Consider the following 20,807-nt stretch of genomic DNA (forward strand, 5'->3'; position numbering starts at 1 on the left):
GCCTAAGATCAGGGGTCCACAGTTACCCAACCTTTTCAGCCTTCACTAAAGCGCTTGGCAGAGACTGAACTTGAGAGCACCAGGAAGGATTTCCATAGTGACACTCCTGGGGATTGTTGCCATGGCAACGCTGCAGAGACACTGACCACACGCAACATCACCTCCCCTCTCCGTTTTCCTTGACAAGACTCCCCCAAGGCTACTGAGAGAACTGCTGCTCCTCTCGGCCAGACATCAAAAGAATCCTGGTCCGCCTCAGACGATGCCGACTCTGCTCCAGTAATGCTGCAGGCCCCAACCTGGCTTTGCCAAATGAGGTACTTGGTGGCCCCGGTTTGCTGCCTCGTTACGAATCCACCCAGCCATCAGGAAATTGAAGGGAGACAGAATACGGTGGATACTTGAATGAGGGAGGGTGGGGAGGGGAGAGAGGAGGGAAGCAGAGCAGGGGTGGAAGGCAGAGAGGCTATGGGTTTCCTTACTGCCATTCTCCCATGTCTGGTATGGATGCACAGCTAAGACAGAGGCAGAGAGACACATAGATGGGCACACTTAAAAAGTCACGGTGGATTCCCAGCGACCAAAAGAGCAAGACGAGGTACACAGCACACAGACAGTGACCCAGACACCCTTCCACTATGACTCAGGCCATTAACGTGGGCTAAGCCCCATCCCCCAGATTTCAGGGAGAAGTCGTGGGGTGGGAGGGGGATGAGGCTCACGAAGCTGTCTTCCCAGCTTATTCTCCTACATTCTGCCCAGCAGAAAAAGCCCACGAACATTAGGGACTCTGTAGCCCAGAGCTAGCCGCAGTGCAGAGCGGAGAGCCATCACAGGAGGAGCAGGGGGCTGGGCTTGGAGAGAGAGAAGAGCCTCTGCCACCTTCAGCCTTCCCAGACATCCTGAAGCAGCTTCCTCCATTAACTCCTCAGACCGTTCCCACACACGGGCCCCAAAGGGAGCTGGAGGAAGACAGAGGAAGGAGGGTGGGGGACTTCCTTCCCTTTGTTGGGACCCTCAAGGCACTCCTCACAATCACTTCACTTACAGCCCTCATCCTCCTGAACGAGGAGTGAACAGAAAGCCTGGGAAGGCAAGCACCAAGGATGCTGCCTGAGACAAAATGGCCCCCCATAAGCACTTATCTTGGCAAGAGACACTGACAGGAAGGGCTAGGGCAAGGCAAGATGTGGAGCGAGACAGAGGTCCAGCCCTGCAAATATCAGGCGAAACCGATAAAGAAGGAACAGCTGTGGAGTAAGATAAAATCTGCACTGGCAGGGGGCCCTGGGCCTCTCTTTATCTCTCCCCCCTCCCACCTCCGCCGGGTCTCTCCTATTTAGCTGGGAATGAAATGGATCAACACAACTCCTTCTCCCAACATCACCCCATGCCCCGTGCCCACCATGCCAGGATGGATGCCCCAGAGAGCCTAAGGGAGTTGGTTCAGATAAACCTAAACACCCTAGAGCAAGCAAGTTAGGCTTAAAAGTGGAAGCCTTTTGTGGGTTTGTTCCTCCATAACCACCTTGGTCCTCTTTCTCAGCCTTTCTGTCTCAGGGGGCCCTCAAGCCCTAACTCTCATGGCTAACACCCACTGTCCAGACTATTCAGAAAGGAGGCCCCAAGGGTTGATCCAGGCATTATTTCAGCCTGGCCAGACGGATCAGCCTGCAAGGTCTAAGGTTCCTGAGACAAAGAGAGACAGGGGCCCTCTCTATGTGGCAAACATACATACATAAGCACATACACAAGGCAAAAGCACCCATTTGAGTCCACAGTGGAGGTGAGAGAGACTGGTGACAGACTAGAGCCCCTGGGGACAGGCCATGTCGGCAAGTCTCTTCCTAGGCGTGTTTACTCAAAGTCCCGTTCTCACCGACTCCGAAGACCCAGGCTCCCTCCTCTTCTTTCCTTCATTCCTTCAACAATCAAGTCCTGTGCCAAGTACTATGGATCAAAGATACATAAGAAGTGCCCCTGACCTTGAGGATGGCCCTTATATGGGCTCCTCCCTTCTTGAACCAGCTACAGTGTCCTGGCCCAGCACCCCTCAAGTCCTACTCCCTACTGGACTCAACCCCAAATCCTTTCACCTCATAGCCTGACAGTCCCAACCGGCCCAGGAAAGGAGGGGAGGGGAGGAATTCCCTAGAAATCCCTTGGGGGCTACCACAGCTAAAAGTCCAGAACCGAAATCTGTGGAAGTAATGTCATACAGAAGGAAAGATGTGAGCTTTGGAGTGACAGATTTAGGTTCAGATCCATGAATTAACAGTGTGACCTTGAGAAAGTCATTCGACTTCTTTGGGCCTCAATTTCCTCATCTGTAAAGTGGAAATATTAATACCTTCTTCAGAGTGTTGTTTTGAAGATCAAATGATGTATGTAGAGTAAAAAGCACAGTAAATACTAATTCTCCTTCTTCATAGTCTCTTCCAGGGTAGGGGCTGTCAAGACAAGGTAGGTGACTTGCTACTTTGTACTGGATCATCAAGAGAAAGGATGAATAAGCAACTGCTTGATAGGATCTCAGGGTTTGGTTATTTTTGTTAGGGTGAGTTGAGGAGTCTGAAATCCTCTTCCTACCATACCTGGGAGGGAAAGGCAGACATTTCTTTAGGACCTAGAGGATCCCCCTCCCCAAACTGGGTGTGGCACCAATGTATTTCCTTCTCTGAAAACCCTTCACCAAACCTGTGCCCTCCCCCCAAGTCCAGGCTGTAACTACTTCAGGGGGTGATGGAGGCCTTGACCCCAGGGTCCACCCTCACGTGTACCTCGGCAGAGACCCTGGACAACCCGCCTCCCATCTAGCCAGTCCACTATCTTCCCCTTCCCCTCCTGGGAGGTGGGGGGTAGAGATTCTGAGCCAATAACAAAGGGAAGATGCGCCTTCCCTAGGGAACAGGGAAAACGTCAGAAAAACACGGGACTGGCCCTAGGGGTGGGGACGCTGCAGGGAGTAGCAAAGGGGAATCCGGTCCCCAGATCGCGGGATAGTAGCCCCCTCCCACTCTGCCGGGACTCGGCCGCCGGCCCGGACAGGCCACACCCAGCCATCCTGATGCAGGGAGAGGAGGGGCTGCGGCTAAAAGGATGGAGGAGGATGAGCGGCGGGGAGAGGGAGCTGAGACAGGCTGGGGGCTGAGGCTCGGCGGGGGTAAAAGATCCTGCCCCCTCTCCGAAATTCCCTCCAGGGGCGGCACTCACCCCAATAACGACGCTGTCGTCCCCTTGGAAAATGGGAATGAACTTGTCCCCCCGCAGAATCTCGGCCTGATTTAGGGGCCGAAATCGGCAGAGCACCTTGATGCTACATTCGTTGTTGGTCTCGGCCATGGTGGTCGCCGGCGTGGGGCTGGGGCACTTCGGCTGCAGAGCTCGCGTGTGCTCCGGGAGGAGAGGGGCTCAGCTGAGGCCCAGGCGGAGGACAGGTGCTCTGTCTCCGGGGGTTCAGAAAGCTGAGGCGGGCGAAGGCTGGGGAGCAGGGCCGAGGCGCGCTTCCTCTCTCCTGCGGCACCGGGATGCGGGCGACCTGGGCGTCTGGTCCTCTCTCGGCGCTCTGCCTCTCCGCCCCTCGCGCTGCAGCGCCGCGCTGCGGGCCTGGGCGGGGCGGCGACGGAGGAGCGGGGCGGGGCTTCCCTGGCTGGGGGCTGCCGCCCCGGGGCGCCCACCGACGGACCGCGGCACCTCTGCTCTCTCCTCGCCTCCTCTCCCCACTCCTGACGCTCGGAGACTAACGTGTCCTCACCCCTTCCCCACCCAAGTCACCCACTGGGTCCCACCCTCACAACCCTGACCCGTCTGTCCCTCCCTCGGACTCCACCCCCCTGGAAGGGCTAAGGGATCGGAGGTGGGCCCTTCTGCCCGTCGGAGGCAGTCAACAGCGCTGACACCTCCGTTATTCCAGGGCATCCTTCACCTCCATCACAGTCCTCTTTCCAGATGGCGGCACACGTCTCCTCCTCTCTCTCCCCACAACCCTCTCAAATATCCTCAGCTCACTCAAACCTTCAGGGGCAGCTACGTGCACCCCTATGGGGGTGGGTGTCCAGGGTCCAGTTTTCAAAGAGGAGTGTCAAGGGATGTCTGGTTCTTCCCTTCCCCTCCTACATCCAAAAGGACTCTACTCTCTCCCCCACATAGACACTAGGTCCCCACTAGGTCTCCTATTTTGGCCTGTGGTCTCCTATTTTGGCCTGTCCAACTCTTGGCGGCCCCATGGACTGTAGCCTGCCAGGCTCCTCTGTCCATGGGATTCTCCAGGCAAGAATACTGAAGTGTGTTGCCATTTCCTTCTCCCCAGCATTTTCCCCACCCAGGGATCGAAGCTGCATTGCCAGGTGGATTCTTTACCAGCTGAGCTACCAGGGCTCCTATTTTGGTCTATCAGAATTCAAAAGCAGGTAATTCTCATTTTTGCCTCATAGTTTGGGGCTGGGATGGTGGTGGCCCAGAGGAACTTTTGCAAGAGGGAGGAAGTCATAAAGCAGTGATGGAGGAGAGATGATGGTGGTGGGTAAGGCCAGAGGGGCTTGAAGAAAGGCCCTCTAGAGCTGACATCTGCATTTGGGCTTCAGGCAGGTTTAGGCAGTACTGTTGAACAGTCCCAAGACTCCAGCCCCTTTCTTAGGCCTTTCTTCTGTTTCTCCCCCTTCTCTGGCAAAAAAAAAAAAAAGAGAGAGACAGAGACAGAGCCAAGTCTAGAAATTCCATGTCCTTCCTCCCCTCCGGTCAGACTCCTGCTGCAGCCCCTGGGCAGAACCACCTAGAAGCTGGCGGGATTGATTTTTCTCCACGTCACAGGGCCTCTGCTGGCCAACAGAGTTAGACTGCAGGAGTTGAGACTCTAGGCCAGGGGGAGGAGCAGGGTGATGGGAGAAGAAGGAAGGAGGGAGAGAGGTTCTGCCTAGCAATTGTCTGGTAAGTGTCTAAGGTCACTTGAAGCAAGAAGGAGAGAATGATGGCCTGGCCAAACAAGACCTAACCACTCAGAACACAACTAAAGGGTTCTGAGTTGGACATATACCCCTAACCCACCTTGAATCTTTTTTTTTCCCCCACCCTGAATCTTAAGGAAACTGAAGGAAGGAGGTTCAGCATAAGAAACTGGATGGGAAGGCAGTAGCACTGTGGAGAGAAAGGCCTGGCGAGGAGCCAGGAGAGTACACACAGAATGACAATGAGTTCTAAACTCAGGAAAACAGGCATCTCTCCAGTCACTTGGTCTGGCACTATTTCTAATTGTTGCAGCATCCTGCAAGCTCAGGAAACATCCCAATCTTAGGCCCCCAGGGGCTCCAGGATGACATCCTTAGTGAAGGGGTTTCAAAATGCTAGTCAATGCAGGGTCAGACAAAAGTTTACTGTGCATGGATCCCTCCCAGCAAAAAAAAAAACCACCACACAATGTGAATGCGGCAGGTTTTTCATAAAGCTGGATTTGTTTCAAAGGAATATCTTTTATTCTGAGAGTACTGTATGTCCTTCTGTACTTTTCTACTAAGTAATGATGGTACTAGTAGGGAATAGATTTGGCAAATACTTACTTGGCAAAATAAAAAAGTAGCAATACCATGCCTATCCTCAAAAAGGTTTGATATTGTTTTAATTGTACTAAACTGTGAAATTCAAAAGTCTGAAAACCATTAGTGAAGGGATTAAGAGCACAGAGGGTGCTACCAAGTGTTTATTTATGAACTTGTGGTAGAATTGCCAGATTCAAAAACAGGATGCCCCGTTAAATTTGAATTTCAGATAAAACAGTAAAATGTGTCTTTTATGTGTGTGTCCTACATATCCTATGGGACATGTGTATGGATATGTGTATGTCCTACATATCCTATGGGACATACTTATAGTGTAAAGACTATTAGTTGTTTATATGAAATTCAAATTTAACTAAGTGCTCTGTATTTTATCTGACTGCCCTAACCTGAGGTTAGTTAACATTCTCATTCCCGACATAATTAAATCTCTATTAAATTTACACATTGTTGTTTCAAAGCCCTGGCTGTGCCTCAGCATACCGAGTTGTGTTGTTTTTACCCAGTCATTTCATTTCTGGGAGCTTGACATGGTTAGATAGCATCACCGACTCAATCGATATGAATGTGAGCAAACTGTGGGAGACAGTGGAGGCCAGAGCAGCCTGGCGGGCTGCAGTCCATGGGGTCGCTAAGAGTCGGACACGACTGAGCGACTTCACCTTCACTGTTCACTTTCAATCACCGGAGAAGGAAATGGCAACCCACTCCAGTGTTCCTGCCTGGAGAATCCCGGGGACGGGGGAGCCTGGCGGGCTGCCGTCTATGGGGTCGCACAGGGTCGGACACGGCTGAAGCGACTTAGCAGCAGACAGGAGTTAGCGACTGAACAACAACTTTATCCACCGAAAACCAGGAATTGTAAAAGCTCGTTCACAGACTCGCTATAAAGACGAAAGAAAATAAGTAGGCGACACAGCTCCCAAAGCGCGTTAACGTCGGTCCCCGCCCAAGCCGGGTGGGCCAAGACTGCATATCCCACAATCCTAGGCGGCGGCTTCCTGCCATTACCTCATTCCCGGCCTCGTTCTCGCCAATCCCTGCCTCTCCAGGGGTGTGGTGGCGGGCTGCTCTCGCGACTTTTGGCTTCACCCTTCCCCTGTACTGCTCCTGTCGCGAGACTTCCTGCTCCTCCGCCTCCTCCGCCGCTCCCTTCGCGGCCGCCTTAACCCGGACCAGGACACATCCTCTCCCCAACCCGAGCACCGGTCCCGGCTCTGCCGAGGCCCCGGTCCCCCAGCCCCGCCTCGCCGCCGCCATGGCGGACCCTAAGTACGCCGACCTTCCCGGCATTGTGAGTACACGGCCGGCCCTGGCTCCCCAAGACCGCGCCCCCAACCTCCTAAAGACCCCCAACAGACACCAACCCGTGGCCTTTTCTGCTTGCACCCCCCCTCAGCCCCCAGGGCTCCTGCCGCCAGCTCCCTGACCGGCCCCAGTGCCCTTCGGACTCCGGCCCGACTGGGCTGGACTCTGCGACCGCCTACAAGGCCCCTTTCCGGCAGTCGCCGGTTTCTCGGCCCAGAAATGGTCTCCAGGCACTTACCACTGTTCTCTCGTGCTTATCCATCCGTGTCTACACCTCCCGTGTCTCCCCAGATATTCCCATAAGCCCCCCACCCCCACCTCAGACACACAAACCAGGTCATTGGGTGATGGCCTTCACTCTGCAAAGAGTGAGGAGGTTACCGTGACAGAACCCCAGATAGAGAACTCCTGTCCTCTAGGGAACCTCCTCCCCAAGCCGCGCACATGCCGGCCTGTACCTCCCTTTGTGTTGTTGCCTTACTTGCATTCACGGGGTGGGGGGTTGGAATAGGACCTTGTGTACTAAGGCCCTGAGTCACTCTCAGCCCTTGTGCCAGGGTAGCGTGTGCAAGGCCTAATGACGGCTCCTCTCCTACTTCTGATTGCCGAGGACGCGTCACCCTTCAGATGCAGGGTAACATCTTTGTCAATCACTTAACACTCACCATTTACCATCAGTCATCCCCACTGTTATCCCCACCCCTGTTAAGACATGGGAGGTGACATGCTGTTCACCCAGCAGGTGAAAGAAGGGGCAGAATCCTGGCATCACAGCCTGACTTCTCTTCACTTGTTCAGAGGGAGTGGGGTCAGGGGTGTGGGTGGGTAGTGCCGGTGGTGAGGTTGGATGGTCGCTGCTTTTACCTGCAGGCCAGGAACGAGCCAGATGTTTATGAAACCAGCGACCTGCCTGAGGATGATCAAGCAGAGTTTGATGCGGTAAGACTATGTGCTGCCTCAGGACTCCTGTGGATTCTGATCTCTCTCTACCAGGCAGGCCCTTTCCCTCTTCTGGCGAGCCACAGCAATAAGCGGGTATGCCAACCCAGCCTGGGTGGTACGTAGGTTGCAGGACTTGCAAATGAGCAGTGCCAGGAAGGAGAGTCAGGTCAGTGGAATTAAAACTAAGAGGCTGGATACTTAGGCCTTTTAAATAAAATTGAAATATCTCAAAACAGGCTGGGTGCTAGTGACTTAGCCTCAGTAATGCTAGTCCATGGTAATGAATCATGAAGCCTGAGCACTTAAAAAGTGCATGAGTTTAAGACCTAGACCTTCTGTTTCATAAAATATATCGCTTACTCAATGTTCATTAACATCCTAACAAGCTAGACTTTGAAGTATAGAGGAATACTCTTTTACATGAGTATCCAGAATCCACTAGGCAAGGAAAATGAATTGGAGACTTCAGAAAGATAAGAGAGCTGGTCAGAGCAGAACGAATTTGATGAAGAACATAGATGTTTCATATTAGCAGAGGAGAGGACTTGATAGCACTTTCAGATTTAGGAAGAACTCAAGAGGAAGGAATTAGCTGTGGACACATTTTAACCATAAGGGAAACCACTTCGCATTATTTATTGATTGTGTTCATTTTGTGCAGTACAGAGGAAAGAAATGTCCCTGCCCTCAAAAATCCCCCAGGCTAATGGGGGAGTTAGGATACATGTAGGAAACATGAAAGAAAATAATTGAGTGAATGACGTGAACATAGTGGAAACTCTGAGTGTAAGTGCCAAGGGGAGCAAGGATCTGTTCACATGTCTTATAGGATGTATTTTAGGTTCTATAATTTGCAAGGAGAGCTGGGCTAGGGTCACATTGATGGTGTGAGATCTCAGAAAAGTGGTGACCAAGAGTCAGTGGGAACAGGCTCTGTATGTGTGTCTGTGAGTCCTGTGGCTACATCTGTGGGGCTGGTTAGTTCTGGAGAATGCTGGTTGCTGGCTTATAATGTATGGCTTGGCCTACTCACTTATTCCTTATTTGATTTCCCCCATGTGGAAGTGGTTCCTTCTTTGTGGGGAACACCTTCCTCGTCCCCTCTCTGAGTGGTGTGTGTTGCTTCTGTACTTGCTGGCATGTCAGTCTGTCCCCCACACTTGAGTATCTGAAGATAATGCAGATGGTGTCATTGCTCAGGACCTAGGTGTACACCTTCACTTCAAGAGATATCTTATTAGGAAGCTATCTCTGACTCAAAGGGCAGGAGTATATATACTGAGGACTCCATTCTGCTACCATAGTTCAGAGACTGTTCAGCTCTGGCCTAGGGCTCTGCCTATAAAATATCAAGCCTTCATGGTGAAATAATGAATGGAAATTTGTCCCTTTGTCACTGACCATGATCAAGCAGGTAATATCATAGCAGTCCCCTTTCCAAACCAAAAAATAAATTGTAATTTTCCTTTCAAAATCATGGGCTATCTCTTAATGAAAAGACATGACCTTCATCCCAGGCATGGAAGAACCTGACTCTTCTGCCCTGATTGGCTGTCTCTCCCTGTTGATCCTGAGCAGCCTATTTTAGTAGCATCTAGTGGGGTGGCTAATGGGCTGATGTTCATTTCCTGCAGCATGTAGCCAGAATGCCAGTATAGAAGTCGATAATAACTGGATGGTAAACAGAAGAGGAACTAAGTTGCCTCCATCACCTAAGGCCCAGCAGAATGACACTGTCACTAGGGAGGAGTGGGCAGGGTCGGGAGACGCTCAGCAACTTCAGGAGCCCCGGCGGGAGTCGGGGAGGCCTGAGATGTTTCCTGATGTCAGCTAATGTCTCTGGCCCTTGCCTGTCCCTGTGGGCCTTACGAGGGCAGCTTTCGGGAAGTCAGCTGACTAATGGTTCTGCCCCTGCTCTTAATACTGACGCAAGTGTGCAACTTGAGGAGCAGTTGGTTGTACTTGGACAATCCAGCATCCTCATTTCCTTGAGGCCTGGATTCTCACTAGCAGCTGGTCCCGCTCTCACTTACCTTCCCAAGACCCAGTATGGGTCACAGTGCACGCCACCACTGTTGTGGCTGAACCATGAGGTTTCAGTCACCTTCTTAACTCCAGCGAGAGCATGCTCTGCCTTAGTCTCCAGATTATTTGGAACTTTAATTTTATTAGTTTTTAAAATAGGTAATATATGCACATAGAACAAAAAGTGTCTGTTCCCATTGCTGCCTGCCAATGCTCAGTTCCTCCCTGGAGACAACCAATTTGATCAGCTTTTTAATGGAACCTTTCAGGGCAGTCTCCAGATTTTTATTTAAAGAAGTAGTCAAAGGATATTGACGACCTTCGCTGTCTCTTCACCTTCCTTTGATCGCTCCACTATGGAAGAAATCGGGCTGCCGAAGGAAATAATACCCTGTAATACACCCAAAAAATTGTAATTGCTAGTTTAACTTAAACAGGAAAGTTTCCCGTTCCCATATTGGGAAGGATGGAAGAGGAAATAGTAGAAGGTTTTATTTTAGGTAAAAATGGTCCTGATTTTCCTGCTATCCCTTTAAAACAATTTTAGCAGGAGCTAAAATATTCTAAAGTGAATGGGCCAGAAAACCACACAGGCTAGCCCTTTCCTCCTCAGTGTAGGAGGATCCCCTCTGCGTATCAGACACTCCTGGGTTGATTTGGGCCATGAGCTTTTTGGAAACTTTTCTTAAAATGTCTTGTCAGGAAAGCTAATTCCCAGTTGGAATTCCCTCCCCACTGAGTCCACAGCCTACGTTTGGGTCTGTGTAGGCATTCTGCTCCCGGCTTTTTAAGTGCTGGAGCAAGGGGGAGTAAGTTTAGAAAACTCACTAGAAACAGGATTAGTTCCTCCCTTTATGCCATACCTATCCTGATGCCATGTGAAAGGGGAAGAAATGACCTAGCCTTAGTTTGGTGGGGCCCTGGCAGGGGCTTCTGTTCTCCAAAGGGTAAATAATGCCAGACCCTCCACCAGCCTGAAATGGGAAATAGTAAGTTCTCTTCCTTACAGTTTGGGATATCACAGAGTATGCTTGATTGTGTTCATTGACTGTTGGCGCACTTGAACTTACCTGAGTTTTTCCTAATGCTTCCCCCATCCTCCCTCCTCACCACCCTGCCTGGACACTAGTTTGCACAAGTAAGACCATTCAGTGCTTCTTCTCTGCATGTTTTTTTCATTTGCCATCTCGCATGCCATGCTGTCACTGTGCTGTTGTCGCAGCTGATTGTTTTAAATTCTGATGCATCTCTCGTTGGGTCACTAAGGGGCCTGCTGGCCTCATGGTTAAAGATTCCTAATCAACGTTTAGAAACACAACTATGATTCATGAATCATTGTCTCTTCCCCTGTGAGGTCTGCAGAATAAAACTGTCCAGTGGAGGATGGGATAGAAACATGGAGAAAGGGAACACTTCTGGACATGGGGATTTAAGAGCAGGAGTTGGAAGGGGGTTGCCTTTCTCCTTCACAAACTGAATTGGAGTTAAGAGAAAAGGAGTGGCTTTTAGCCATTCTGGACAAGGGTTAAGAACAGGGGGACAGCAGCAGTCCTCACTTCTTAGCAGTGTGGATTATACCTGATTAAGATGAAAACTTCATCTTAATATTCCCTTATGCTAAGCCTTTAGAGGAAGGTAAATGGGCTAGGAAAGGGATGTTACATGCATTTTAAGGGACTAACTTGGATCCTTTGTGCTTCCACAAGTCTTCCTGTTTCTGTACCCCTCCTTTAGAAATGGTTGGATGGTCAGCACTGTGTTGGTCCATCCTGGACAGTTTTATTCTACAGCACTATCCATCTTCCTTGTCGTCATGGTTCTGAAGTCCCCCTGGCTGTGGTGTTGGCAAAGAGCCTGAACAGGCTAAGGGAGCGGCAGTGACCTCTTCCCGTTTCTGATCTAGAACCTCAGGTCTTGCCCTCTGAGGCACAGCCACTTAGCCAAACAGCCCTGGGGAGTCTGGGAGGTTATTAATGAGAGGGACTGGGGAGTCATGTACCTGGGGTCAAGGCACTTAGAATTCTAATCAAGTTGGCTGGGTTTAGTAGGATCCTGTGGTGACTGTTCCTACTCCAGGTTACAGACATTATTGCAAAAATCTCATTTCCCAACCCACCCGCAGGTCAGACTTGGGGGTGGTATGTATGATTTACAAATTAATATACATATACCACTTTTCCTTGTTTAAATTTTTCTCTCCTCCCCAATTCAGCTTATTCCTCATGACTTGGACTTGAACTTATGGCCCATTGTCCTCTCTTTTCCCTTGAGTTTTTAATCAAGCTGCCTCTAGCTTGGTGAGGCAAGAGAAAAGTAAAGTGTGTGCGCCTCCCCTCGTGTGTTTGCATGTGTGCACCCACAAGTGCTTACATGCTCTCTGCAGAGACATCCCAGCCTTAGGCCACAGGGCCTGGGTCCCCCTCTGCCCTGAGCTGAGCGAGGAGTCTTGGCTGGGCTGCACCCTGGCATGAGAAGGGAATGAAGAGGTTGAAGTTCTGATGCATCTAGCTGAAATCTCTGGGGCAGAATGTAGTTGTTTCTATCCCATCTTGTCTCTTCATACACATATATCCATCCTTTCCTGGCAATTCTTTAACCAGTCTTGCCTGGAAGTGGAGCCTTATCTGTGTGGCTTGGGCTAAAATAAGGCTTCTTTTTGAAAGGCTCTCAGTTTTCCACATTGTATACCCTCCAACCCCTGTGAACAGAGGGTTGAAGAAATATGTTCTGCGCATGTCTGGTAGCTGTGAATCTGGGTGTCTTTTGGACTCTGTGCTAGCGCGTCATGGCAGAGTTGCTCTGGATCCCTCAGAGTGTAGGGTGAGTTTCCAAGCACTCAAGATGGATACAAACACACCAGACTTCACAAGGGACCAGGATTTGCCCTGCCTCTCCTCTGGCAACTGAATGAGGATGGGGCTGCAGTTAGGTACTTCGCATTTCATTGAACTTACCATCTGTAATCTAGAAAGTTCATTTTGTTCTGCTTAACACAAAGTCACATGACACCACCTACATAAGCACCCGCATTATGATTGATTCTGCCATTCAAATGTGTAATTCTTCAAAACTAGAGAAACTGAGAGACAGGAAGACTTGAGCCATGAACTACCCACCTTAATAATCATGGACCCTCAATCAGCTACAAGCCCTCAGACTCTTATCTCCACAGCCTCTGCTTCACATTCTGCCGTCTCTACAGCTTCTCCCTGCCTCCCCCAGCCTTCTCTGCCCCCACTTTCTTCCACGCCACTGGCTCGCAACACCTAACCCTTAGTTCCCAGGTGATCCTGAATTGCTGCTGTTCACGGCAAAGCTTCACGACATCCTGACCACCAGAGAGGAAAGGGTCCCAAGCTCTTCTTTCTCTTGGGGTATGCAGTGACCCCAGCTGAAATTTCTTGGCCCCCAAATTTTGCTAGGCTCCCCTGGGCCCTGTGATGCAGTATATTTGAAGACTGTCATGTAGTGCATGTGACAATTTGCTAATAACAATTTTGTCTTTTTTTTTTCCCTCCCTCACCCCCATTTCCCCACTCCCTTTCCTTTTAACTCTTTTGATTTTCTCACCTCTGGGGAAACCACAAGGAGCTGGTAAGAAGCCTGACCTTTCATCTGCTTTTTAACGGGGTGTGCTATGATGGGCAGTTGTTCTCTGTCCTTTGGTCTCTACTGAATCTTCTGTCCCTCTATTCAGCCCCAACCCCAGCTGACCTTTTCCCATCTCGTGAATCACTGTAATGGCACTACCTCCAGCCCATGCCCCCAGACCTCCAGGACACTGGCAGAGGCGGTGCCTCTGAAGGGCTCAGGCGTGCTGCCCACCGGAGCCTTCGGGGCCGCACGCTCGGAAAGGCTCTGGGAGGGTGCCAGCGCGGGGCAGCCCTTCTGCCCCGGGACGCGCTCCTGCCGCAGGACCAGTCAGGTGAAAGCGCTGACCGTGCCTGCTGTGTCCAGGAGCTCTGACACGCGGACTCTGTGTGGGGACCCTTTTTCACTCCACACATTCCCTCTTTAGAAAACTAAATAAGAGAGTATGTTCTCATCTGTGTAGTGCCTGGCCCGTAGTAAGGGCTTAACAAAATGGCAGCTGTGATTTCTGTCCTTAGTCTGTAGACTGTGCCTTCCAAAGAGGTGTTTTTTTTTTCCTGCCCCATCGTCAGAGGGAGGAGTGGCATGTTCTTACTCTTGAGGGTGAACTTGAGAGAGGGTGATGTTCTCTCCTGAACGTGAGTCCATCTCAGACAGACACTTTTTAGAGGCCTGAGACCACATTTATTTGACCAGTGGGTGCTCTGGCCATAACGCTTCAGAGAAGGTTGAGAGAAGAATTTGTGGCTCAGTTGTTTTTTCCCCTAGGCACTTTGATACGGGAAACCTTTTATTTCCCCTTAATCTTTTTTAGCTCTTGCCCATCTGCCCAGCACTTCCCTGAAGAGGTGAAAAGCAGAGTTGATGTTTCCTCCTTACCCGCCCCCTCCCTCGTTTATAAAACTGCCACTCACACTGATTCCTTCCGTAAGAGCAGAGATGAAGGGTGGAGCCTGTGTCTTCTGCTCTTTCTCCATGTCTGTCCATCATAACCTGTCCCCGCCCCCGTCAACCCCTAGTACCCACTGACAGTCAGAGAGTCTCAGTCCTGGATACATACTAGAATGACCTGGGTAGCTTTTAAACTGGCTTACTACCCTGGCCCTACCTCAGAACAATTCAATCAGAATCTACAGAGGTGAGCCCATCCCTTTTTTCTCCCCCACCCCTTTTCTAAGTGATTCTATTGTGCAGCCAGGGTTGAGAACCATTGTTGTGGTTAAAAGGAAGAAGACTTTCTTTGCCATCCTCCAGTAGAAGGTGATGTCCACCCCTCGAGAAAAGGCTTTCCAGGTCTCCTTCCACTGCCTTCAGTAGCATGATAAGACCTGTCGGGCTGCTGACATAGAAGGAGAGACATGCGGTCTGGAGGACTTGGTTTTGGTGTCGTTACTAGAATCTGAACCGCTAACAGAAACGTAGTAAGGAGGGAACCTTTCTGCCTCAGTTTCTAGGGTGAAGTTTCTTTCAGTTCGTTTACCGTGTCCCCTCCTTATGGAAGAGCTTCATGCTTGAGAAACAGCAGAGGGTCAGGGAGAAGAGGCAAGTGCTGCAGCTGTCTCTGTTTCAGAATGTCCGTATGGCCTTTGCCCATGGGCGCTTTTGGCAAACAGATACAGCTTATGCTGTTGCTTCCAAGATGTCCCTTACAAAGTAACACAATATCTGCCTCTTCTCTGTATCCCCTGCATTCCCTGACTTCACTGCAGTCTGGAAACGGCATCTGGCCAGGTCCTCTGCCAGCCGCCTTTTGTGTCTAAAAGCTGTTACCTTCCCTTTAGCAGCACATGCAGGTTCTGATACTCAGGAGCTAGTAGCCTGATCGCTCTTCTTTCCCTCCAGCAAGGATGGGAGGTCAGCTTGAAAATGGACTTCCTCAGCAGCAAGGAAATTTACTTTTGGGAGGGGAAGGTTAAAAGAGGTCAGGTTGGTTTCTTGCCCTGAGTGCATCGTGTTGCCAGATAACTGGGAGGGCCCAGTTGGACTGGGGAAGGGGAGGGGATGAGGAGGCTTATGTACAGAACGGGTGGGGAGGTTGTGCCGCCTCTGTTCCCAGTGGAATCAGGGTGTTAATATTCATACAACTGAGACTCCAAACTTAGCAGGAAGCTTTCATTTCCTAGGGTGAACCTGGGTTGGTAGCGTGGATTGGAGCTGTCCTCCTTTCCCCCTGGGAGAGTAGAGCCCGGTCTCCTAATGGCTTGGGGATTTGGGGGCTCGGGGAAGTTCTAGGGTGGGGATGAGTCTCGGGGAAGTTCTAGGGTGGGATGAGTCTCGGGGAAGTTCTAGGTGGGATGAGTCTCGGGGAAGTTCTAGGTGGGATGAGTCTGCCCCTGGCCTGAACTCCCTGTTTCTGCAGGAGGAGCTGACGAGTACCAGCGTGGAGCACATCATTGTCAATCCCAACGCTGCCTATGACAAGTTCAAAGACAAGAGAGTGGGCACAAAGGGACTTGGTGAGACTGGTTGGAAATTGGATGGGGAAGCCTGCCCTCAGGCCTCACTGACATTTGCTTTGGAGAAAGAGCCGTCTTATGGAAGCCCTCACAGTCACTGAGACCATGACTGCCGTGGGTCTTGATCAGGCCCTCAATTCCATCTTCTTTTCTTGGCAGATTTCTCAGATCGAATTGGAAAAACCAAAAGAACGGGATATGAATCTGGAGAATATGAGATGGTTTGTTGTTTGTGTGTTGATGGGAATAGTGCAGTGACCCTATCATGTGGGCATTTAAGAGAGAGCAGGGATATAGGTGGGATTCCGGGTTCCTCTCTGGTTGGGGGCCTGAGGAGCCCAGCTGGATGCAGGGGAGCATGCTTTGTCCCCCTGCTGTTGGCTTTGGAGCGTCCCCAGGCCTCCAGCTCTCTGCAGGTCTTCTGAGTGAGGATGATGGTGGATTCTTAGTTGGGTATGATACCCTTACAAACTGGGTTTGGATACATTCTTGTTTTTTTTTTTTTTTTTTTGATACATTCTTGAGGTTCCCTGTTCTAGGAGGTGTGATGTCACCGTCTGTGCTTGCTCTCTAGCTTGGAGAGGGTCTGGGAGTGAAGGAGACACCCCAGCAAAAGTACCAGAGACTGCTGCATGAGGTCCAAGAGCTGACAGCTGAAGTTGAAAAAATCAAGGTGACTATAGACTCTCCTCTCGCCTTTCTGCTATGACTTACATAGCAGGGGAAGACCTCCCAGCAGGAGGAGAAAGATTCCCTAAGCTCCTCCCTAAGGGGGCTGAGGTTTTCAGAGTTTGGGAATGCACATGAATTTATAGTTAGTGCTGTAAGTGGGTAAGGAGCAGCCCAATGACTTTCAGCCACAGCTATCTTTTAAGGGTCTTGATCTATTTTTTCCCTTGACTCACTCTTACCACCCCTCACTGTCTATTTGTTTTCATACCAGACAACAGTGAAGGAATCAACCACTGAGGAGAAGCTGACCCCCGTGGTGCTGGCTAAACAGCTGGCCGCCCTGAAGCAGCAGCTGGTTGCTTCCCATCTGGAGAAGCTGCTGGGACCAGATGCCGCAATCAACCTTACTGACCCCGATGGAGCTCTGGCTAAGTGGGTGCCAGACTTTGCTGGGAAATCATTGCTCATTGGGGTGTGGAGGGACTCCAGCCAGGTACTGACAGGGCTGCGCAGGGGGAGGTGGCCCGGCTGCTCCTTAATGCTGACCCTGAGGCAGAAGCAGGTGACCGGGCGGACCCACATCCTCAAGTCGTGATAACAGTGCTGCTGCTTTGATCCAGGCGCCTACTGCTGCAGCTGGAAGCGACAAAGAACAGCAGAGGGGCTGGTTCAGGCAGGAGCACCGGCGGGAGCCCCCCAGATAGCAGCCTGGTCACCTACGAGCTGCATTCTCGGCCCGAGCAGGACAAGTTCTCTCAAGCTGCCAAAGTACGTGTGTGTGTGTGCGAGCGTGTGTGTGTGTGATGGTTAAGGGGCCTGAGCAGGACAAGTTCTCTCAAACTGCCAAAGTACGTGTGTGTGTGTGTGTGTGTGTGTGTCTGTGTGTGTGTGTGAGTGTGTGTGTGTGTGAGTGTGATGGTTAAGGGGCCTGAGCAGGACAAGTTCTCTCAAGCTGCCAAAGTACGTGTGTGTGTGTGTGTGTGTGTGTGTGTGTGTGTGTGTGTGTGATGGTTAAGGGGCCTGAGCAGGACAAGTTCTCTCAAGCTGCCAAAGTACGTGTGTGTGTCTGTGTGTGTGTGTGTGTGCGTGCGTGTGTGTGTGTGTGTGATGGTTAAGGGGCCTGAGCAGGACAAGTTCTCTCAAGCTGCCAAAGTACGTGTGTGTGTGTGTGTGTGTGTGTGTGTGTCTGTGTCTGTGTGTGTCTGTGTGTCTAATGTTGGTTAAGGGGCCAGAGAAGACATGGCTCTGGAGACTTTCTTGCTGCCCTCCAAGGAATCACATCTGGGGAGAGGGTGCTGGGAATGCTTGATTCCTCTTGATGTCTCATTTAAGACTGGGATTAGTGCTGTGTTCTAGAGAAAGAAATCCCTTGGCAGAGTGGTGGGGAGAGGGGAGGGGAGGGCACGCAGACCAGCCAAGAGCAGGATTGACCTCCCACTGCAGCAGGAGTGAGGGAGGTGGATGGCCAGTCTCCCCTCCTCCCTCCCCTAGGTGGCAGAACTCGAGAAGCGCCTGACGGAGCTGGAAGCCACTGTACGCTGTGATCAGGACGCTCAGGTGCTCTGTTACACTTGTTCTGACCCCACATCCTGAGCCCTAGGGTGCACTGCCTTCCACAGAATCCGGGGAGGAGTTAGGAACAGGTTCCAGTTACAGGAGCAGCCAGTAGTTGCCTCCTGGAACCAGAAAGGATGGGAGAAGGTGGTAATCACCTGGAGAGATGAGAACCACTGACTTCTTTGCTTCTTTTCCCCATCAGAATCCCCTTTCAGCAGGTCTGCAGGGAGCTTGCCTCATGGTGAGTATAAAAGGAACTGGAGTGTTTGGATGACAGAGGGGATATCATGATTGGGTTTGCTTAGAAAATTGTTTTTGGACCTGTAGCTGTTTATTCATTACCTTCAGTGGAATATGAGGTGGCCGCGTCTAGTCTGATTTGTCTGCTTCATGACACTTGTCCTGACCCCGCCCCCAGGATACTGTAGAGCTGTTGCAGGCGAAGGTGGGCGCCCTGGACCTTGCGGTTTTGGACCAAGTGGAGGCTCGGCTACAGGTATTAAGTGGAGGCAACCTGGATTACAGGCAGCTAGTGACTTTGGAAGGCCTGATGCCCTTACTATGGACCTTAAAATCTGTGCTTTCAGAGTGTGCTGGGAAAAGTGAATGAAATTGCCAAGCATAAAGCCTCTGTAGAGGATGCAGACACACAGAGCAAGGTCAGGAAGAGATCTTCCCTCCCATCCGACAGCCTGTCCTGCTCCCTCACGTGCTGTCCCTGCTGGACCCCTCAGCCCACCTCCTCGCGCGCTCACAGCTGAGCGCGGGCAGTGCTTCCCCGTCCGCACGCGCGCTTGGCGGGGCCCTCGTCCCGCCCTGACGGGGTGTGTGGCTGAAGGCTGGCGTCTGCCGTCCCTCCAGGTGCACCAGCTTTACGAGACCATGCAGCGCTGGGGCCCCGTCGCCACCTCCCTTCCTGAGCTGGTGCAGAGACTCGTCAGCATCAAGCAGCTGCATGAGCAAGGTGGGAGGCCGGCCCCAGGGGTGTCAGGGGGACCTGGAAAGGGAGCAACCCTGTTCCCTCCCCTCTGGTCTCGGATTCTAACGCCATGCCTGCCCTTCTGGCCTTTCACAGCCATGCAGTTTGGCCAGCTTCTGACACATTTGGACACCACGCAGCAGATGATTGCGTGTTCCCTCAAGGACAACGCCGCCCTCCTGACTCAGGTGAGCGCTCCTCTGCTGGTCGGCTGCCTCCCCTCCCCAGCGCACACAGGCAAGGTCCTCCAGCTTCAGCTCCGGAGGGTCCTGCCTCGGCCCATGTGGTGGCACAATGGTGCGGCAGGAGTTTGGTGTGAGTCTCCATACGGTTTCTCAGTTGCCGTGAGACGCCTGACAACTTACTTAACCTGTGACCCTCCATCTCACCATTTGGCAAATTGTACCTGCTTCAGAGTTATATGGCTTAGAGGAAGTAATATGAGTGAATGGTAAGAGCTCAGTAAGCCTTCATTCTTCCTGTAAGACCTACCGTTCCTCTCTGTAGTCTCAGCTGGGTTTATCCTCCCTGGGTCCTCAACCAGATGTTCCTGAGCACAGCACACTAGACAACGTGGGCATTGAAGCCTGGAGGCAGGCTCCCACCTGGTTTTGCCATTTCCTTCCTAACGCTGAGCTGTGAGCGTCGCCTCTTCATTTTCTAAGCAGTGCCCAGCACATAGCGAGTCCTGTTTCTGGTGGAGGCATTGTTCTCAGTGCTGAGGGAAGCACTGCAGTTGGGAGTCTAGTATCCCAGCTCTGTCAAGATAAAGTGCTTGGCATATGTTCTTCTCCAGAGCAGTTTTCTAAAATTTTGGACAAGTGAAACCCTTACTTCAACAAAATCCTATTTTCTCCTCAGTACATAAAACAGATGAAAGAACTCTTCTGGTTAAAGTCAGGATGGGAATTCTTAAGAGGCCTGCCTGTTTGGCAGATCCCATGCTAGGTCCGTGGTGCTCCAAGTCCCCTTCCCATTCTGGGGCCCACAAGCTGTTTCCATTTCTTTTTTCTAATTTGGCTTTGTTGTGTGGCTTGTGGGATCTTAGTTCCCCAACCAGGGACTGAACCTGGGCCCCAGCAGTGAACCTGCAGAGTTGTAACCGCTGGACCACCAGGGAATTCTCCTCCATGTCTTCTGTCTTCTCCAAGAGAACTGCCTCCGGTCCTCACCCAGGTGAGCGCCTGAACCTGACAGTAAAGCAGCTCTCTCGCCTTCCAGGTGCAGACGACGATGCGTGAGAACCTGTCCACAATTGAGGGGAACTTTGCCAGCATTGATGAACGGATGAAGAAACTGGGAAAGTGAGCCGCTCTGGGTGACGGAGGACGGGGTAACCCCTGCCCCTTCGCGCTCCGTGATACCTTACACAGGGTTTCCCCTTAATCCTAACTCTTGCGTCCCGTTTGACACTGGGGCAAGGGCTTCTTGCATGTGGGGCTTAAACCCCCTCCTCTGAAGAGTAGTGGAAGCTGGGGATGTTAAATGGTGGTCTCCCCTTAGGCCACAGGGATGAGGACGTGGCCCGGCCACAGGCCAGCTCCTGCCCAAAACTGCTTTGCCTGGTGTGGGGGGGACTGGGTCCGGTCCTCCAGCACAGCTTCTGTGGCTGACTCTAACACTGTACAACTGTTTCTGACCATTAAATGCTGTTGTACTCGGTGTGGCCTCTGCTGTTTCCTGGGGAAGAGGCAGCACTGAGAGAAACATACACAGCCAAACAGACAG

General features: G+C 51.5%; 2 protein-coding genes across 2 annotated transcripts in view; one reads left to right on the plus strand and one right to left on the minus strand.

The window, feature by feature from the left end:
• KIF5A (kinesin family member 5A) overlaps window positions 1-3,549 on the minus strand; it is a 28,067-nt gene extending 24,518 nt beyond the window's left edge. Inside the window, exon 1 of the mRNA XM_061131417.1 lies at window positions 3,214-3,549. Within this exon, the coding sequence (XP_060987400.1) occupies window positions 3,214-3,342 (129 nt within the window). The 5' untranslated portion in view covers window positions 3,343-3,549. The remainder of the gene's footprint in view (window positions 1-3,213) is intronic.
• Window positions 3,550-6,659: 3,110 nt separating this feature from the next.
• Window positions 6,660-20,741, plus strand: DCTN2 (dynactin subunit 2). Its single transcript, XM_061131535.1, has 14 exons — window positions 6,660-6,843; window positions 7,728-7,796; window positions 15,775-15,871; window positions 16,031-16,092; window positions 16,446-16,544; window positions 16,815-16,975; window positions 17,164-17,311; window positions 18,035-18,100; window positions 18,303-18,341; window positions 18,519-18,596; window positions 18,688-18,759; window positions 18,962-19,064; window positions 19,176-19,267; window positions 20,301-20,741. The coding sequence occupies exons 1-14, from the start codon at window positions 6,808-6,810 to the stop codon at window positions 20,385-20,387; spliced, it is 1,209 nt and encodes a 402-aa protein (XP_060987518.1). The 5' UTR covers window positions 6,660-6,807; the 3' UTR covers window positions 20,388-20,741.
• Window positions 20,742-20,807: the final 66 nt, after the last annotated feature.

Source organism: Dama dama, chromosome 3 (genome assembly GCF_033118175.1).
Source record: "Dama dama isolate Ldn47 chromosome 3, ASM3311817v1, whole genome shotgun sequence".
In the NCBI taxonomy this organism is placed as follows: Eukaryota; Metazoa; Chordata; class Mammalia; order Artiodactyla; family Cervidae; genus Dama; species Dama dama.